At 53.3% G+C, this 17707-nt stretch overlaps 1 protein-coding gene across 1 annotated transcript; it reads left to right on the top strand.

Annotated features, from left to right (window-relative positions):
- The first annotated feature begins 1949 nt into the window (after positions 1–1949).
- On the top strand, positions 1950–15519 carry arhgap5 (Rho GTPase activating protein 5). Its single transcript, XM_084482298.1, has 7 exons — positions 1950–2188; positions 7239–11190; positions 12932–13085; positions 13256–13333; positions 13758–13889; positions 14062–14167; positions 14982–15519. The coding sequence occupies exons 2-7, from the start codon at positions 7441–7443 to the stop codon at positions 15307–15309; spliced, it is 4548 nt and encodes a 1515-aa protein (XP_084338424.1). The 5' UTR covers positions 1950–2188; positions 7239–7440; the 3' UTR covers positions 15310–15519.
- The last annotated feature ends 2188 nt before the right edge of the window (positions 15520–17707 follow it).

The raw sequence follows: 17707 nt of genomic DNA, 5'->3' as shown, positions 1-17707 counted from the left end.
CATGATCTGACTTCATACTGGTCACATGACCCCCGGAGATCCAGTCAACGTGAACGCACAAACTGGAATACGACGCAGCCACTAAAGGATGACTCAGAGAGAGAGAGTCGAGTCATCCTCGCTGGGCCACAGCTGGAGACCAGGCGACCTCCACACTGTCAAGGGCACTCACACACACACTAAGCACACTATGCAAGCATATATACACATACACACACACCCTGAGACCCATATACACACACACACAACCTAATCACACATACTGTATATACACACACACACACACACACACACCTTGAGCACACATAGCCACACACGCAAACAAACACACACACACACACACACACCCCGAGCACACATATACACACACACACCCTGGGGACAGATATACACCCTGAGCACACATATACACACACACACACACACACACACACACACACACACCCTGGGCAAACATACACACACACCCTGAGCACACACACACACAAACACACCCTAAGCACACACACACACCCTGAGCACACACACACACACACACACACACACACACACACACACACACACTCCCTGAGCACACATATACACACAAGTACACACACACACACACACACACACCCTGAGCACACATACACACACCCTTAGCACACATATAAACACACAGTAAATGCTAAACACACATTATACACACATACTGTACACAAAATGTACACATTATACTCATATAATACACTTACACTTATATAATACACACACGTGCAATACACACCATACACAATGGATGATTGACCGATATGAATGATAATGAAACCTTACACTGTGTGTGTGTGTGTGTGTGTGTGTGTGTGTGTGTGTGTGTGTGTGTGTGTGCGTGTGCGTGTGTGTGCAAAAGATGAAAGGGATGAATGATTGGAGCTCCAGGCTCCAATTAGCAGCTTGTGGTTGCTATGGCGATATGCAGGTGAGCAGCACTCCCTGTCAGTCTGCCTGTCTGTAGTCCGGGCGGTCTAGGGAATGATAGTGTTGGCAACTCAACATGACACAACTCTCAGCTACCATTCAAAGCTAATGATCGTAAAAAAAAGGTCAAAGCTCGTTGAGGTGATAATCTTGTCCTCCTGCCTCAGACTGTTGAGCAATGTTTACACAGAATTGATCCTGAATTGATCACTCTGCCTGAACTAGTGGTGGCCATGGTGCTGGGTTAGGTGGTGTGTGTTTGTGAGTATATAATGATAAACATGATAATGAATAACAGTATAGGACAGTATACAATGATAATGAGTATAGAAGTGTATTTCATGATAAAGATGATAATGAGTAACAGTATTTGATATAATTAGTACAGTATAGAACAGTATATCTTGATAATGAGTACCAGTATATCATGATAATGAGTAACAGCATATCATGATAATGAGTAACAGTATAGAACAGTATATCATGATAAACATGATAATGAGTAACAGTATAGAACAGTATATCATGATAAACATGATAATGAGTAACAGTATATAACAGTATATCATGATAATGAGTAACAGCATAACAGTATATGACATATTAGTAACAGCAAAGTAATATCATGATAATGAGTAACAGCATATAACAGTATATGATAGTGACTATAGAACAGTGGATAATGATAAACATATGGTAATGATGGTGAGTGGTAACTGCATGGATCTATATAGCATGATAAGTGTGCGTGTGTGTGTGTGTGTGTGTGTGTGTGTGTGTGTGTGTGTGTGTGTGTGTGTGGGGGGGGGGGGGGGGGGGGGGTTGTAAAGTTACAGGGAGAAGTAGAAAAAAAAGACTTGAGTCGAGAGAGGAGGCGCAGAGAGAGAGAGAGAGAGAGAGAGAGACAAGTGAAAGAGCGAAAGCGAGAGGGAGAGAGAGGGAGAGAGAGAGAGCGAGAGCGAGGGGGAGAGAGAGAGCGAGCGAGAGGGGAGGGAGCAGAAAGAGAGAGACAGTCAGGGTTTCGGATTACAACGCATACCACCTAACATCAAGAAATACATGAAAACGGCCCGTTCTGTACTGTTGGGATGCCCTATTCCAACCGGACCGCCACCCGGGACGTGTGACAACCACCCGGGCCGTGTGACCGCCTCCCCGGGCCGAGCAGTGCGGCTCCCGGGCGCCGCCGCCGCCTCTCCGCGGCGTAGCAGAGCTGGAGCGACCATGTTAGGTGGGTCGGGAGGACCGCAGACACTCTGCTGTTAGCTCTGGATGCTAACTGCCATTTTTCCCAAATTTGTGACTCGAGTGCCGCGTCTAGAAGGGTGTGGGATATCTGTGCTGTATATATGATATACATATGAGATAGTTTGGGGGGTATAAGTGAGATATGAGACGTGCGCCGGCCGGTTGTGGTTTATTAAGCTCCGTTTCACCGTATTTCGGGGCTAGCTGCTGCTAGCTAGCAAGCTAGGCTACCCAGCTAAGCGTATCCCAGCGGGGGGATAGGCCAGACCTGGCTTTTTTGGGTTTCTTGGGAAGAACGACATTAGAGGTGGCGTTTTGTTGTTGATCTCTCCTGGTGCATTGGCGCAGATAGCAGCTGTCACCCCACCGTCACGGAGCAGGACAACGAGGTTAGGGGTTCAAATGACCTGCAAATGTGCAGTGCCCCCACAGACTCCCAACATAACTGAACATCATGAGGTTCCTCTGGTGTCCTCCACTGAGGTAACATCATGAGGTTCCTCTGGTCCTCCACTGAGGTAACATCATGAGGTTCCTCTGTGTCCTCCACTGAGGTAACATCATGAGGTTCCTCTGTGTCCTCCACTGAGGTAACATCATGAGGTTCCTCTGTGTCCTCCACTGAGGTAACATCATGAGGTTCCTCTGGTGTCTCCACTGAGGTAACATCATGAGGTTCCTCTGGTGTCCTCCACTGAGGTAACATCATGAGGTTCCTCTGTGTCCTCCACTGAGGTAACATCATGAGGTTCCTCTGTGTCCTCCACTGAGGTAACATCATGAGGTTCCTCTGGTGTCTCCACTGAGGTAACATCATGAGGTTCCTCTGTGTCCTCCACTGAGGTAACATCATGAGGTTCCTCTGGTCCTCCACTGAGGTAACATCATGAGGTTCCTCTGTGTCCTCCACTGAGGTAACATCATGAGGTTCCTCTGGTCCTCCACTGAGGTAACATCATGAGGTTCCTCTGGTCCTCCACTGAGGTAACATCATGAGGTTCCTCTGTGTCCTCCACTGAGGTAACATCATGAGGTTCCTCTGGTCCTCCACTGAGGTAACATCATGAGGTTCCTCTGGTCCTCCACTTAGGTGAGATCATGACGTTCCTCTGGTCCTCCACTGAGGTAACATCATGAGGTTCCTCTGGTCCTCCACTGAGGTAACATCATGAGGTTCCTCTGGTCCTCCACTGAGGTAACATCATGAGGTCCCTCTGGTCCTCCACTGAGGTAACCTGAGGTTCCTCTGGTCCTCCACTGAAGTGAGATCCAGAGTCCCTGTTTCACAGCGTTTAGATGACCAGCCACTCCCCTGCAGCCATGTGACTGATGTACTTTATTCAGCCTGTTTGGTGTTAAGCCACATCGTGTTAACGCTGAACAGATAACCTGGTCAATGGTTGAAAAAATAAAAAAGAGCTCTCACTCAGTATTTGGCTCAGATAGTATCTTTTAATTAAAGCCGTCTCTAGCATGCTGCACTTCGTGGGGACCTCTGACCTTAGCTGTCCTGAAGCACTTAACTTGGCTCGCTTCCTGGCTCCCTGGTCCCCTACCCCTTCCTTTAACCTGGACACTGCCCGGCTCCCTGGCCCCGTAGCCCGGCCTCTAACCTGCGTGCTGCCTGGCTCTCTGGCCCCTTAGTCTGGCCTCTAACCTGCATGCTACCCTGCTCTCTAGCCCCGTACCCCTTCCTTTAACCTGGACGCTGCCTGGCTCTGTGGCCCCGTAGCCCAGCCTCTAACCTGTATGCTGCCTGGCACTCTGGTCCCGTAGCCCGGCCCCTAACCTCCCCGCTGCCTGGCTCTGTGGCCCCGTAGCCCGGCCTCTAACCTCCTCGCTGCCTGACTCTCTGGCCCCATACCCCGGCCTCTAACCTGTACGCTGCCTGGCTCTCTGGCCCCGTAGCCCGGCCTCTTACCTGCGTTCTGCCCAGTTGTCTGGATCCGTTCTCCGGATCACGGCCTCTAACCTAGAGCCAGAGCCTGCATTCGGGGCGAAATGCCTCCTCTAGGGGTTTGGCATTTAGTTATTGAGCTATTACGACCGGATAGATAACAGAGGACTACTTTGAAACATTTGTGACAATAAGAGCCTATCCCTTTTATGACCTTTATCTGTCGGCCAGTGCTGAAAGATCCAGTTGTCGTGTCTTTAAGACACACAAACGGACTGATTATTAACCAGACAACTCTAAATAAAGTCAATAGGTTCTGAGTCCAACCTTTTCCCAATAATAGTTTTGGAAAGGCCTTTGAAGTATCCAGAGTGAATCTGTTGGTGTACTGTTAAAGGAGTAAATGAATCCAGGTTCTATTGTATCTGGATCTCATATCTTCTGCTATTCCTTAATGGGACCATCCCCTGTGCCCTGGTGGACTACAGACTGCACTTGTTGTTCTTAGTCTCACTATGGGGGAGTGGACAGACTTTTATATGCATAGGGCCTTAACATGTCTCCGGCTCCTCCAACACCTCCGCTCGGCTAATGTCCGCACATATGTTTTACACATCGTACGCATCCCTGCCGCCGAGTAAATGTGTTTAAAAGCCCTTGCAAATAAAGGCGTTGGTGTGGAACTAAATATGCAAAGTGTTTCTGGCTTGTTTCTGAGGCTGTTCTAACCGCTGCGAGAATACAGACCTTGAATACAAACTGACCAGTTGTTAACTTGTTGTTGACACGTTAGAATCAAGTTATAACACTGGTTAATGTAAACCGGCGGTTGGTAGAGTCGTTTTGAATATTAAATGGTCTGAAGCTGGTGGCCTTCACCTTCATTCTCACATTGGTTACATGGGTCCACTAGACCTGGTCTAGTGGAGCCTGCCCTGGTTCACTACAGATCTGGTCTGGTGGAACCTGGTCCCCCATAGACCTAGTCCACTAGACTTGGTCTAGTAGAACCTAGTAGTTATGGCGTGGAGTGGGTCCCGCTATAGGTGCTCAATGTGTTCAGGCTACCTGTGGTATAGCACCTGTGGTATAGTACCTGTACTTTCTGGTGGTATAGCACCTGTACCTTCTGTTGGTATAGCACCTGTACCTTCTGTTGGTATAGCACCTGTACCTTCTGTTGGTATAGCACCTGTACCTTCTGTTGGTATAGCACCTGTACCTTCTGTTGGTATAGCACCTGTACCTTCTGTTGGTATAGCACCTGTACCTTCTGTTGGTATAGCACCTGTACCTTCTGGTGATATTATGTAGCACCTGTGGCTACAGGTGGTGTAGCTACCGGTGGTGTAGCACCTGTGCCCACCTGTGATAGCACCTGTACCTACCGGTGGTATAGCATCCTGTGGTATAGCACCTGTGATATAGCCCCTGTAGCTACCTGTCGTATAGCCCCTGTAGCTACCTGTCGTATAGCCCCTGTAGCTACTGGTGGTATAGTACCTGTACCTACCGGTGGTATAGCACCTGTGGTATAGCTCCTGTAGCTACCTGTGGTATAGCTCCTGTAGCTACCTGTGGTATAGTCCCTGTAGCTACCTGTGGTATGGCTCCTGTAGCTACCTGTGTTATAGCTCCTGTAGCTACCTGTGGTATAGTCCCTGTAGCTACCTGTGGTATGGCTCCTGTATGCTACCTGTGGTATAGTCCCTGTAGCTACCTGTGGTATAGCTCCTGTAGCTACCTGTGGTATAGCTCCTGTATGCTACCTGTGGTATAGTCCCTGTAGCTACCTGTGGTATAGCACCTGTATGCTACCTGTGGAATAGCACCTGTATGCCACTGGTTTATTATACCTGTGGCGGCTCAGGTTTGGCGGGTGGGCCAATAGGAGGACGTATGGCTGCGCTCCCAAACCTGACAGACTAGCTGTTGTTTACTGAATGACATCATAGTCCTGGGAGTGTCTCACCTGATGTTTAGAGCTCAGGTGTGCTTCCTGTAGCAGGGTGATCCTCTCCTCCTATCAGGAGGAGGGCTGATAAAGGGATTGTAAAGACCATTATCCTTCACTATATTATTCAGACTACTGTGACAGTAGTGTGGTTTTGAGGATTTATTTGAATTAGTCCTACTTGTGTAACCACTGTCTTGGCCAGGTGTAGTGACTCGGTAGTAGCTCTCTGGGTCAGAGTTCTGTACCTAGGGTATGATGAGGTTCTGGTAGACCTGGTAAAGGAACCTCCACATCCTAGGACTCAGTCCTAGGTCTTAGTCCTGTCTTAGTCCTAACCCTCTATCACTTATCTTAGTCCTTACCTTAACCCTCTATCACTGATCTAGTCCTAACCTTAACCCTCTATCACTTATCTTAGTCCTAACCTTAAACATCTATCCCTTATCTTAGTCCTGACTTTAACCCTCTATCATGATGTGTTGTAATGTTATTATTTTGGCCGGGATAATGTTGTGTCATATTGTTTCTCATCGGCATCGATCAGTTCCTCTGGAGCCCTGGATGTGACTAGTAATCCTAATCCATCAAAATTCAACAGTAATCAGATTACCATCTTCTGCCCTAATCCTCATGTTGGCGTTTTGATGAATTACAAATCAGTGAGTAGTGCTATTCCCTCAGTGAGGCGAATCATTTCTAGGTCATCGGCTGTCAAAGGGCTGGATTCACATGCCATTTATATCCCCTCCCTCTTCTTTATATAACTCTTGGTTGGCTTCTTACTCCCGGGGGAGGAACGATGCCTGTGACTGTAGCGTTTTCAGTCTGTCATTATGTTTGACCAGATGTCCGCATGTTCTCACAATCCATCGCTTTTGTTTTAAGCGCTTCTCCTCATTAATCGCTAATGTAAACATATTTGGCATCGAACCATTACAATACTCTCATTGAGAGGACAAATGAAAGAACATAGAATCATAATTGTGGAACTAAGCATGTGTGAGTGTGTTTACTTCTCCCGTAATATGTGGGACGCTCAATTCCATATTGATGTTAATAATTGGTTTTAAAAGAGTGAGGAAGATGTGGCTAGAATTGTGTTCCAGGAAGAGGATATGGTATTAGAATATCTAGATTGTGTATGTTGGTGTGTAACTGTGACCCCTGTGTGTCTGGCAGGGAGGTGCTCGTCTACCAGGAGGTGACTGCTCTACCAAGAAGTGACTGCTCTACCAGGAGTCAGGAAGGAGGAGGGACTCGCGGCAGGATTCTCCCCTACAAAGGAACGTCGCAGGATGAACGCCGCACCGGAATGACCTTTTAATGGGGCTTTTTTTTTTCTCCTGGAGGTGACCAAGTCAGCGATGAGCGGGGGTGAATAATGGCCAAGAACAAGGATGCTCGCCCCCCCACGTTTGCCGTCAGCGTGGTGGGCCTGTCGGGCACAGAGAAGGACAAGGGGAACTGCGGCGTGGGCAAGTCGTGCCTCTGCAACCGCTACGTGCGGTCGGACGCCGACAGCTACTACCCGGAGCACACGTCGGTCCTCAGCACCATAGACTTCGGGGGTCGCGTGGTGAACAATGACCACTTCCTGTACTGGGGGGAAGTGGTGCACCACGGCGACGACGGGATGGACTGCAAGATCCAGCTCATCGAGCAGACGGAGTTCATTGACGACCAGACGTTCCTCCCGCACCGCAGCACCAACCTGCAGCCCTACAGCAAGAGGGCGGCCTCGGCCAAGCTGCAGTCCGCCGAGAAGCTCATGTACATCTGCACGGACCAGCTGGGCCTGGAGCAGGACTTTGACCAGAGGCAGATGCCCGACGGGAAGCTGAGCGTCGACGGCTTCATGCTCTGCGTCGACGTCAGCAAGGGCTGCAACAGGAAGTTTGACGACCAGATGAAGTTCGTGGGCAGCCTCTACGCGCAGATCGGCAAGTCGAAAAAGCCCATCGTCCTCGCCGCCACCAAGTGCGACGAGTGCGTGGAGCAGCACCTGAGGGACCTGCAGTCCTTCGCCGCCAGCAAGAAGAACCTGGTGGTGGTGGAGACGTCGGCCCGCACCAGCATCAACGTGGACCTCTGCTTCCACGCCCTCATCCAGCAGATGGACAAGACGCGGGGGAAGCCCAAGACCGTGTCCTACCTGGACGCCTACAAGGTGCAGAGGCAGCACGTCGCCATGGTGACGGACCGCTTCGAGAAGGTGGTGCTGCAGACGGTCCGGGACTACCACATCACGTGGAAGACGGTGATGAACACGCTAAAGGGACAGCCGGACTACGAGGACTACATCGTCATGGAGGGCACGCGCAAGGCCCGCAACACCTTCACCCGGCACAGCGCGCAGCTCAAGCAGGAGCACATCCGGCGGCGCCGGGAGGAGTACCTCACCGCGCTGCCCAAGACCCTCAACAACCTCCTCAACAGCCTGGAGGAGGTGGAGCACCTCACCTGGTCCGAGGCCCAGAGCCTGATCCGGAGCCGGCCGGACTTCCAGTGCTGGTTCGTGGTGCTGGAGCACCCGCCGTGGGATGAGTCGGACCACATCGACAACAGCGACCGCCGCGTGCCCTTTGACCTCCTGAAGACGCAGGACGGCGAGCGGATATACCAGAACCATGTGCAGCACCTGTTCTCCGAGAAAAGGCGGGTGGAGATGAAGGACCGCTTCAAGAAGACCCTGGAGCGGGTGCACTTCATCGGGGCCGGGCAGCCCTGGGAGGAGGTCATGTGCTTCGTCATGGAGGACGAGGCCTACAAGTACATCACCGAGTCGGACCGGCGGGACGTCTACAGCCGGCACCAGCTGGAGATCGTGGAGCGCGCCAAAGAGGACTTCCAGGAGATGCTGTTTGAGCACGCAGAGCTGTTCTACGACCTGGACCTGAACGCCACGCCGAGCTGCGACAAGATGAGCGAGATCCACTGTGTCCTGAACGAGGAGCCCCGGTACCGGGCGCTGCAGAAGCTGGTCCCCGACCGCGAGTCCCTGCTCCTCAAACACATCGGCTTCGTGTACCACCCCACCAAGCAGACGTGCCTGAGCGGCCAGAGCTGTGTGGACCTGAAGGTGGAGCAGGTCCTCGCCAACCGCCTGGTGCAGCTGGACCACGGGCGCTCCAACCACTACTACAACACCCCCAACATCGACAAGATCAACCTCTGCCTACTGGGCAAGGAAGGGCTGGCCCAGGAACTGGCCAACGAGATCCGAGCGCAGTCCACGGACCACGAGTACGCGCTGGACGGACAGATCTACGAGCTGGACCTGCTGCCGGTGGACGTCAACTCCACGCTGCTCTTCAGCCACAACTGGGTGTCCACCTTCAAGCCCCACGGCTGCTTCTGCGTCTTCAGCTCCATCGAGAGCCTGAACGGCGTGGGCGACTGCATCGGCCGCATCCGGGCGGAGATAGCGCAGAGCCGGCGGGAGCGCTTTGCACAGCCGCTGCCCTTCATCCTGGTGCTGGCCAATCAGCGGGACGCCGTGTGTAAGAACACGCCCATCCTGCGTCACCAGGGCCAGCAGCTGGCCAACAAGCTGCAGTGTACGTTTGTGGACATACCCTCGGGGGCGTTCCCGCGGAAGTTCAACGAGCAGCAGGTGAAGCAGGCGCTCCGCGCCGTGCTGGAGGGGCTGAAGCACAACTCCGACGTCCTGAGCCCCCTGCCCTCCATCAAGGACATGTCGGAGACGGACCTGCGCATCGTCATGTGCGCCATGTGCTGGGACCCCTTCAGCGTGGACCTCATCCTCTCCCCGTTCCTGGACTCCCAGTGCTGCAGCGCGGGCCAGCCCGGCCAGGGCAACACCCTCGTCCTGGACAAGATCATCGGGGACACCCGGCGGAGGATCCAGGTGACGGTGCTGTCCTACCACAGCTCCATCGGCGTGCGCAAGGACGAGCTGGTGCACGGCTACATCCTGGTGTACTCGGCCAAGCGCAAGGCCTCCATGGCCACGCTGCGCGCCTTCCTGGCCGAGGTGCAGGACGTGATCCCCGTGCAGATGGTGGCCATCACCGACAGCCAGGCCGACTTCTTTGAGAACGACGCCATCAAGGAGCTGATGACGGAAGGGGAGCACATCGCCACGGAGATCGCGGCTAAGTTCACGGCGCTGTACTCGCTGTCGCAGTACCACCGGCAGACGGAGGTGTTCACGCCGTTCTTCAACCACGTGCTGGAGCGGAAGCCGGGCATCGAGAACGCCTTCATGCAGGACAGCTCGTCCCGCGACTGCTCCACCACGGCCGCCGGCGAGGACGTGTTCCCCTCGTCCCCGCACAGCCACTCGCCCGTCTACAACCCCTACTACGACTCGGAGGAGGACACGGAGGCGCCGCCGCCCTACAGCCCCATCGGGGACGACGTGCAGCTGCTGCCCACGCCCAGCGAGCGCGCCCGCTACCGCATCGACCTGGAGGGCAACGAGTACCCGGTCCACAGCACGCCCAACAACGACCACGACCGCAACCACAAGGTGCCGCCCCCCGTGCTGCCCAAGCCGGTGCTGCCCAAGCCCGCCGTGCGCAAGCTGGACCCCAACCTGGTGCGCACCATCGAGGCGGGGATGCGCAGCATCCCCGGCACTCGGCGCTCGCCGCGCGGCACGCTGGGCCGCGGCGACGACCCCGAGGCGTCGGACAACTACGCGGACCCGGCCGACACGCTGTTGCGGGCCAAGGGCTACGGCAACGACGACATCTACGCCGTGCCGGAGGACACGCACGGCCGCATGGTGAGGGTGCGCGGCTCCCTGGGGGCGCTGCACGGAGGTGGCGGCGGCGGCGGGGGGGGGGAGGAGGAGAACGGGCTGGACCGGCGGTCCGCCGCCCGCCGGCCCTCCAAGTACAAGCACCGCTCCAAGATCCTGTTCAGCAAGACCAAGGCCTACCAGCGGCGCTTCCACTCGGACAGCGACGGCGAGGAGTCGGGGCGCGCCACGCAGAAGAAGAAGAAGGGGCGCGCCCACCGGGGCAGCGAGGAGGACCCCCTGCTGTCGCCCACCGACGGCTGGAAGGGGGGCATTGACAACCCCGCCATCACCTCGGACCCCGAGCAGGACGACAAGAAGGTGAAGAAGAAGAAGACCTCCAAGGCCCCCAAGGAGCCAAAGAAGGTGGGTGTGGTCTGGAGAGAGTGTGGGTGTGGTCTGGAGAGAGGGTGGGAGGGGTCTGGAGAGGGTGGGTGTGGTCTGGAGAGGATGGATCGTGAATGTGGGTGTCGCCCTAGAGAGGGTGGGTGTGGACTAGAGAGGGTGGGTGTGTTGGTCTAGAGAGGGTGGGTGTGGTCCAGTGGCGGCTGGTGGTTTTTAAAGTGAGGGAGGAAGGACTGCGCGCTTGGTTGCCATTGGCCTGCTTGCACGGTTAGTGGCGTATGGTGGCATAAGTATGTGAGAATCAAGTTGTTTCAGGGATAATTATCCCTCCCTGCTACAAAATAGCAGGGAGGGATAATTATGTGAATAAAATTTATACAAAGGGCCTATTTTTGCCCTCAATGACTGAAGCTATTGGTTGTAATTTGGCTGTTTATTTTCAGCTACAATTGTTTTAAGAAAAATGAAGACACAAGACCAAAAGTGATGCCATTTAAAATGCATCATGCTCTGAATCATTCACTAACATCCTTTCCACAATATTAACTGTGGGTGGGGTCAAGAGAGGGTGGGTGTGGTCTGTAGATTGTGGGTGTGGTCTGGAGATTGTGGGTGTGGTTGAGAGAGGGTGGGTGGGGTCTGGAGAGGGTGGGAGTGGTCTAGAGAGGTCAGTGGGGTCTGGAGAATGGGTGTGGTTTAGAGAGGGTGGGTGTGGTTTAGAGAGGGTGGGTGTGGTCTGGAGATTGTGGGTGTGGTCGAGAGAGGGTGGGTGTGGTTTAGAGAGGGTGGGTGTGGTTTAGAGAGGGTGGGTGTGGTCTGGAGTGTGCGTGAGAGGGAGGTATGGGGCCATTATTGTAGCAGAATTATTTAAAACTATGAACTGTGAAAGGAGAGTTGTGTAACTATCGTGATCCGTTCTTTTAAATGTGTTTTTCGGTAGAACCGGCGTTTTGTTTGGGGTGTTTTGATCGCTCCGTCACACCCTTTAATATAAATGTATGCATTTAGAGATCTGTCTTCACATTTACAGATCTATGTTTTTACACATTTACAAATGATGGGATTACAAACCCACAGGTTTACATTTGGAAATAGTTCTGCTACAGTACTGGGCCCATAGCGGAGCTTTGTGGAGCTACCCGTCCACAGCTACAGTAGGGCTAGGTGTTTAGCCTAGCCCTTTAGCCTAGCCCTCCTAGCCCACATCTCAGCCAATCGGAGCTGCCTTGAGCTGCTGTCGGCATGACAACTCTTTGAAGAACTGGGGAGTGTGGGTAATCAAAGGAGCAGCTTGTTCGCTGCTCGACTTCGGTTTGAATCAAACGGCATTCATCTTTTCTTCTTCCTACTCTGTTCTCTGCCCACCACCCTATTACCTTCCTCATTTATCTCCCTCCCTCCCCCCTTCTTTTATCCCTCCCTGTCATTCGAGTGTTCTGCCTTATCATACCTCCTTCCTCTCTCTCCAACCATCCTCTCTCTCTCTCCAACTGTACTCTTTCTCTCTAAACATACTGTGTTCTTTAACCATACTGTGTCATTCGCTTTCTTTAACTATACTCTCTCACTAACTATACTCTCTCTTTCTCTGAGAGATACTCACTCACTCACTATACTATCTCTCACTAACTATACTCTCTCTCATTATACTCTTTCTCTCATATACTATCTCTCTCTAACTATACTCTCTTTTTCTAAATATACTCTCTATACTCACTCTCTCTCGCTCTTTCTCTAACCATTCATACCTCTCTCTCTGTAGCCCAAATCGTCCAAGCCGGTCAAGCCCCTGTACCCCCCCACGCGGCGGACCTGGGACAGTAACTACTTCGGGGTCCCGCTCCACACCCTGGTGACCCCGGAGAGGCCCATCCCCCTCTTCATAGAGAAGTGTGTGGGCTACATCGAGCGCATCGGTGAGTCCACCAACCAACTAGCTCAACCTACTAACTAACCGCAGTCCACAACAACACCAACGTCACGTTATCCAGCTGATCAATAGTACTATTGATCATGTGTGTGCGCAGTAGGAGCTAGGTGTTTTTCTACTGGTGATCAATAGTACTATTGATCCACTGTGTCTCAGGGTTGACCACGGAGGGGCTTTACCGGGTCAGTGGAAACAAGACGGACCAGGACAACATCCAGAAACAGTTTGATCAAGGTAACGCACGCGCACACGCACGCACGCACGCACGCACACACACACACACACACACACACACACACACACACACACACACACACACACACACACACACACACACACACACACACACACACACACACACACACACACACACACACACACACACACACACTAATTCACCTAACACACTCTCTCTAATTCACCTAACACACACACAGCTCACACACAGGCCCTGTCTCTCTCCTAACTGTGTCTCTCTCCTCCTTGTCTCTCTCTCCTCCTCCTGTCTCTCCTCATCGTCTCTCTCCTCCTTGTTTCTCTCTCCTCATCCTGTCTCTCCTCATCGTCTCTCTCCTCCTCCTCCTGTCTCTCCTCACCATGTCTCTCTCTCCTCCCTCCTCCCCCTGTCTCTCCTGGTCTCTCCTGGTCTCCCCTGTAGATCCTGGTCTGGACCTGGTCCTGATGGACGTGGCGGTGAACGCGGTCGCCGGGGCGCTCAAGGCCTTCTTCGCCGACCTCCCAGACCCCCTCATCCCCTACAACCTCCACCCGGAGCTGGTGGAGGCAGCCAGTCAGTACACACACGCACACGCACGCACACGCGCACACTCTACAACCTCCCCCTCACCTGGGGACACACACAAACATCAAACAATCATTTCAGGTTCCCTAGTTCACCGTTTATGAAGTGTCTTATATTGTGTATCTAACTGTGTGTGTGTGGTTGTGTGTGCGTTTGACAGAAATCTTAGATTACATGGAGCGACTGCAGGTGTTACGAGAGATCGTCAACAAGTTCCCTCCTGTCAACTACCTGGTCTTCAAATATATCATCACTCACCTGAACAGGTAACTGACTCACCTTCACGCATATGTCATCACTCACCTGAACAGGTAGCTCACCTGAACAGGGAACTGACCTTCACACATATATCGTCACTCACCTGAACAGGTAGCTCACCTGAACAGGTAACTGACTCACCTTCACACATATGTCATCACTCACCTGAACAGGTAGCTCACCTGAACAGGGAACTGACCTTCACACATATATCGTCACTCACCTGAACAGGTAGCTCACCTGAACAGGTAGCTCACCTGAACAGGTAACTGACTCACCTTCACGCATATGTCATCACTCACCTGAATAGGTAGCTCACCTGAACAGGGAACTGACCTTCACACATATATCGTCACTCACCTGAACAGGTAGCTCACCTGAACAGGTAGCTCACCTGAACAGGGAACTGACTCACCTTCACGCATATGTCATCACTCACCTGAACAGGTAGCTCACCTGAACAGGTAACTGACTCACCTTCACGCATATGTCATCACTCACCTGAACAGGTAGCTCACCTGAACAGGGAACTGACCTTCACACATATATCATCACTCACCTGAACAGGTAGCTCACCTGAACAGGTAACTGACTCACCTTCACACATGTAGCATCGCTCACCTGAACAGGGAACTCGACAACATGATGCAGAGTTCCATGTAATGCGTGACCCGGTGATGATGTAATGTGTGACCCGGTGATGATGTAATGTGTGACCCGGTGATGATGTAATGCGTGACCCGGTGACGATGTAACGCGTGACCCGGTGACGATGTAACGCGTGACCCGGTGACGATGACGACGACGTGGTGTCCTCCGCAGGGTGAGCCAACAGAGCAAGACCACGCTGATGACGGCGGAGAACCTGTCCATCTGCTTCTGGCCCACCCTGATGCGGCCCGACTTCGAGAACCCCGAGACCCTGTCCACCACCAAGCTGAGCCAGGCCGTGGTGGAGGACTTCATCCACCAGAGCCACTACTTCTTCTACGGCGGCGAGGTGGCCGACAGCTCCAGCAGCGAGGGCACGCCCCCGCCGCACCACTGCCACAACATGGTGGAGGCCCTGCTGCCCCTCCAGCTGCCCCCCCCGCTGCAGCCCCAGCAGATCCAGCACTCCCTGCCCCCGGACCCCCCCCTCCTCCTCTAGAGGGGGGGCCCACCACACTCAGACTAACTAGGACGGGTCCGGCAGGGACCAGCGCCGAGCGGGGGGGGGGGGTGGGGGGGGAGGAGTTAGGATGGCTGTGTGTCATAGTGTGTGTCCGAGTGTGTGTCCGAGTGTGTGTCTGAGTGTGTGTCAGTGTGTCAGTGTGTGTGTCTGGATGGAGCTGTCGTTTTTTTTTTTTCTTTATTTTTACTCAAGACACTCAAGGTTCACCCGGCTGTTGCAGACGTGAGGTGGACTGGACCGTGTGACCTCCTGGCTGTCGGTGGCTCCGTTAAACCACTAGCGTGTGGGGCCATCCATCCTGGATCCGTGGATCACAAGCCGCTCCCGTTCAAACCTAACCGGACCAGGGACCAGGCCTGGCCTGGCCCCACACACCTGCGCTCCCCTGGCCCTGGAACACAGAACCACTAGGGGCCACTAGGAGGCACCGGGAGCCACTGAGAGCCAGTAGGGACCACTAGGAGCAACTATTGACCACTAGAAGTCACTAGGGCCCCCTAGGGGCAACTTCGGACCACTAGGAGACTCTAAGGGCCCCTAGAAGCCACATGTGGTCACTAGGAGTCACTAGGAGAACCTAGAGATCCCTAGGGGCCAGTAGGGACCACTAGTTGCGACTAGGAGCCACTAGGGGCCAGAAGGACTTTGTTGACGGTATAGCACACCCGAGGGACCCGAGGCCTCCAGTCCCCCGGGGTCGGGTCCCCGATTACCTGGGCTCCTCTGATACTCCAGGCCCAGGCTGGGGTCGAGGCCTTCTAGACGGAGGAGAGGGGATCTAATCCCCCACCAGGGGGAGAGAGAGAGAGAAACCCTGGTGTTAAAGTACTGGTGAACTTTGACCCTAAAGACGGCACATCACGCACGCGTCAATTTATGTTTTGTATCATTTTTCATCAGCGGACGCTTCTGTCGTTTTTTTTTTTTTAAGTGTGTGTGTGTGTGTGTGTGTGTGTGTGTGTGTGTGTGTGTGTGTGTGTGTGTGTGTGTGTGTGTGTGTGTGTGTGTGTGTGTGTGTGTGTGTGTGTGGCGCAACATAGAGGGACCCTGTCCGTCTGGACTACAGTGCAATGCATTCTGGGTGTCTGGAATGCGTCGTTGCGGGGGGTCTTAGTAGCATGTCTTGTTTTTACCTTCGCCGGTCCGTGACGGTCAGCCACTCCATGCCTGGATGTCGCATATTTTTGGTTATAAGTCAGAAATAGTTTCCCTAAAGTAGAGGAGAGAAATCTATAAAAGTATATAAATAAATCTATATAATAAATCTAAAGTAGCTGACAGTGCTCAGCTCACACTACAGTCTCTTGTTCCTAAGCCACGGTGGTGTCCTCTCTCTCCACACCACAGACTGCTGCTTCTGTCTTCTTCCCTACAGTGTTTTCTAGAAGATTCTGATCAACGTGTTCAAACCTGCTGTTGCTCGTCCCCGTCCCGTCCCCCCTCCCTCCCTCCCTCCCTCCCTAGCCCGCCCCCCCCCCCCTCCCCCAGAACAGGACAAACTGGATTCCTTGTATGTATGTAAGACTGTCCGCTGTGAGCTGCTGTGTTCCAACAGGTTCCTCTCCTGCGTTGACCAGATATCCAATGTTCACACGTTCCACACCGTAGGAACACACAGAGTCCCTTTTGAAGGGCTCTGTTGGCCTTCAACAAACGGAAAGTTGAGCCTGCAGTCAACATGCTCCTCGAGGTTGGGGGGGGGGGGGGGGGGGGGGGGTGCGGTTCCATGTCCCCCTCTGAACCTACCACCCATACACCCAAGTATTTCAGCTGAGCGTGTAATGATAAGCACATTGTTCTGACCTAGAATCCTCCAGAATACGGAGGATATCCTTTGAACATGGTCTTCCTGTCTGGTGCCCCGCTCTCCTATCTTAGTTCAGGGACTTAAAGGGAATTAAGGCCGAGTCCAGAGAGGCCAACGCAGAGACCCCCCCCCCCCCCCCCCCCCCCACCCATCGCTGAACACACGGCTATCGCTTTATAGCACAGCGCGCGGCTAGCCCCGCAGTAGATCATCGTAGACCACTTCCGTTCATGTGATGAGTCCGGTGGGCGCTGCCTTCTTCTAAGACCGGGTCCTCGGGTTTGGGACCAGGTCCTGGGGGGGTCGGGACCAAGGGGGGGGAGGGGGGGGGTGGGTCGGGACCAGAAGGGTCCTCTGGTTTGGGTGGCGGTCGAGACCTGACCACACTCAGAAGAAAGAGAAGCCTGAACAGTGCTTCACAGTGTGGGTCTGGACCCAGGGACCACTGGAGGTCTCTGGGGGGGGGGGCCGAGGTGTAAAGGTGGAAGGCACTCCTGAGACAGACGAGGGAAGGTTCTGCCTACAGTCTATGGTTGAGTTTAAAGGTTTTTAATGTAGATTCCCATC

The sequence above is a fragment of the Micromesistius poutassou genome (assembly GCF_964030765.1).
Source record: "Micromesistius poutassou genome assembly, chromosome: 17".
NCBI classification, from domain to species: Eukaryota; Metazoa; Chordata; class Actinopteri; order Gadiformes; family Gadidae; genus Micromesistius; species Micromesistius poutassou.
Note: the sequence above shows the minus strand (reverse complement) of the source record. Positions and strands in the feature narration are given on the sequence as shown.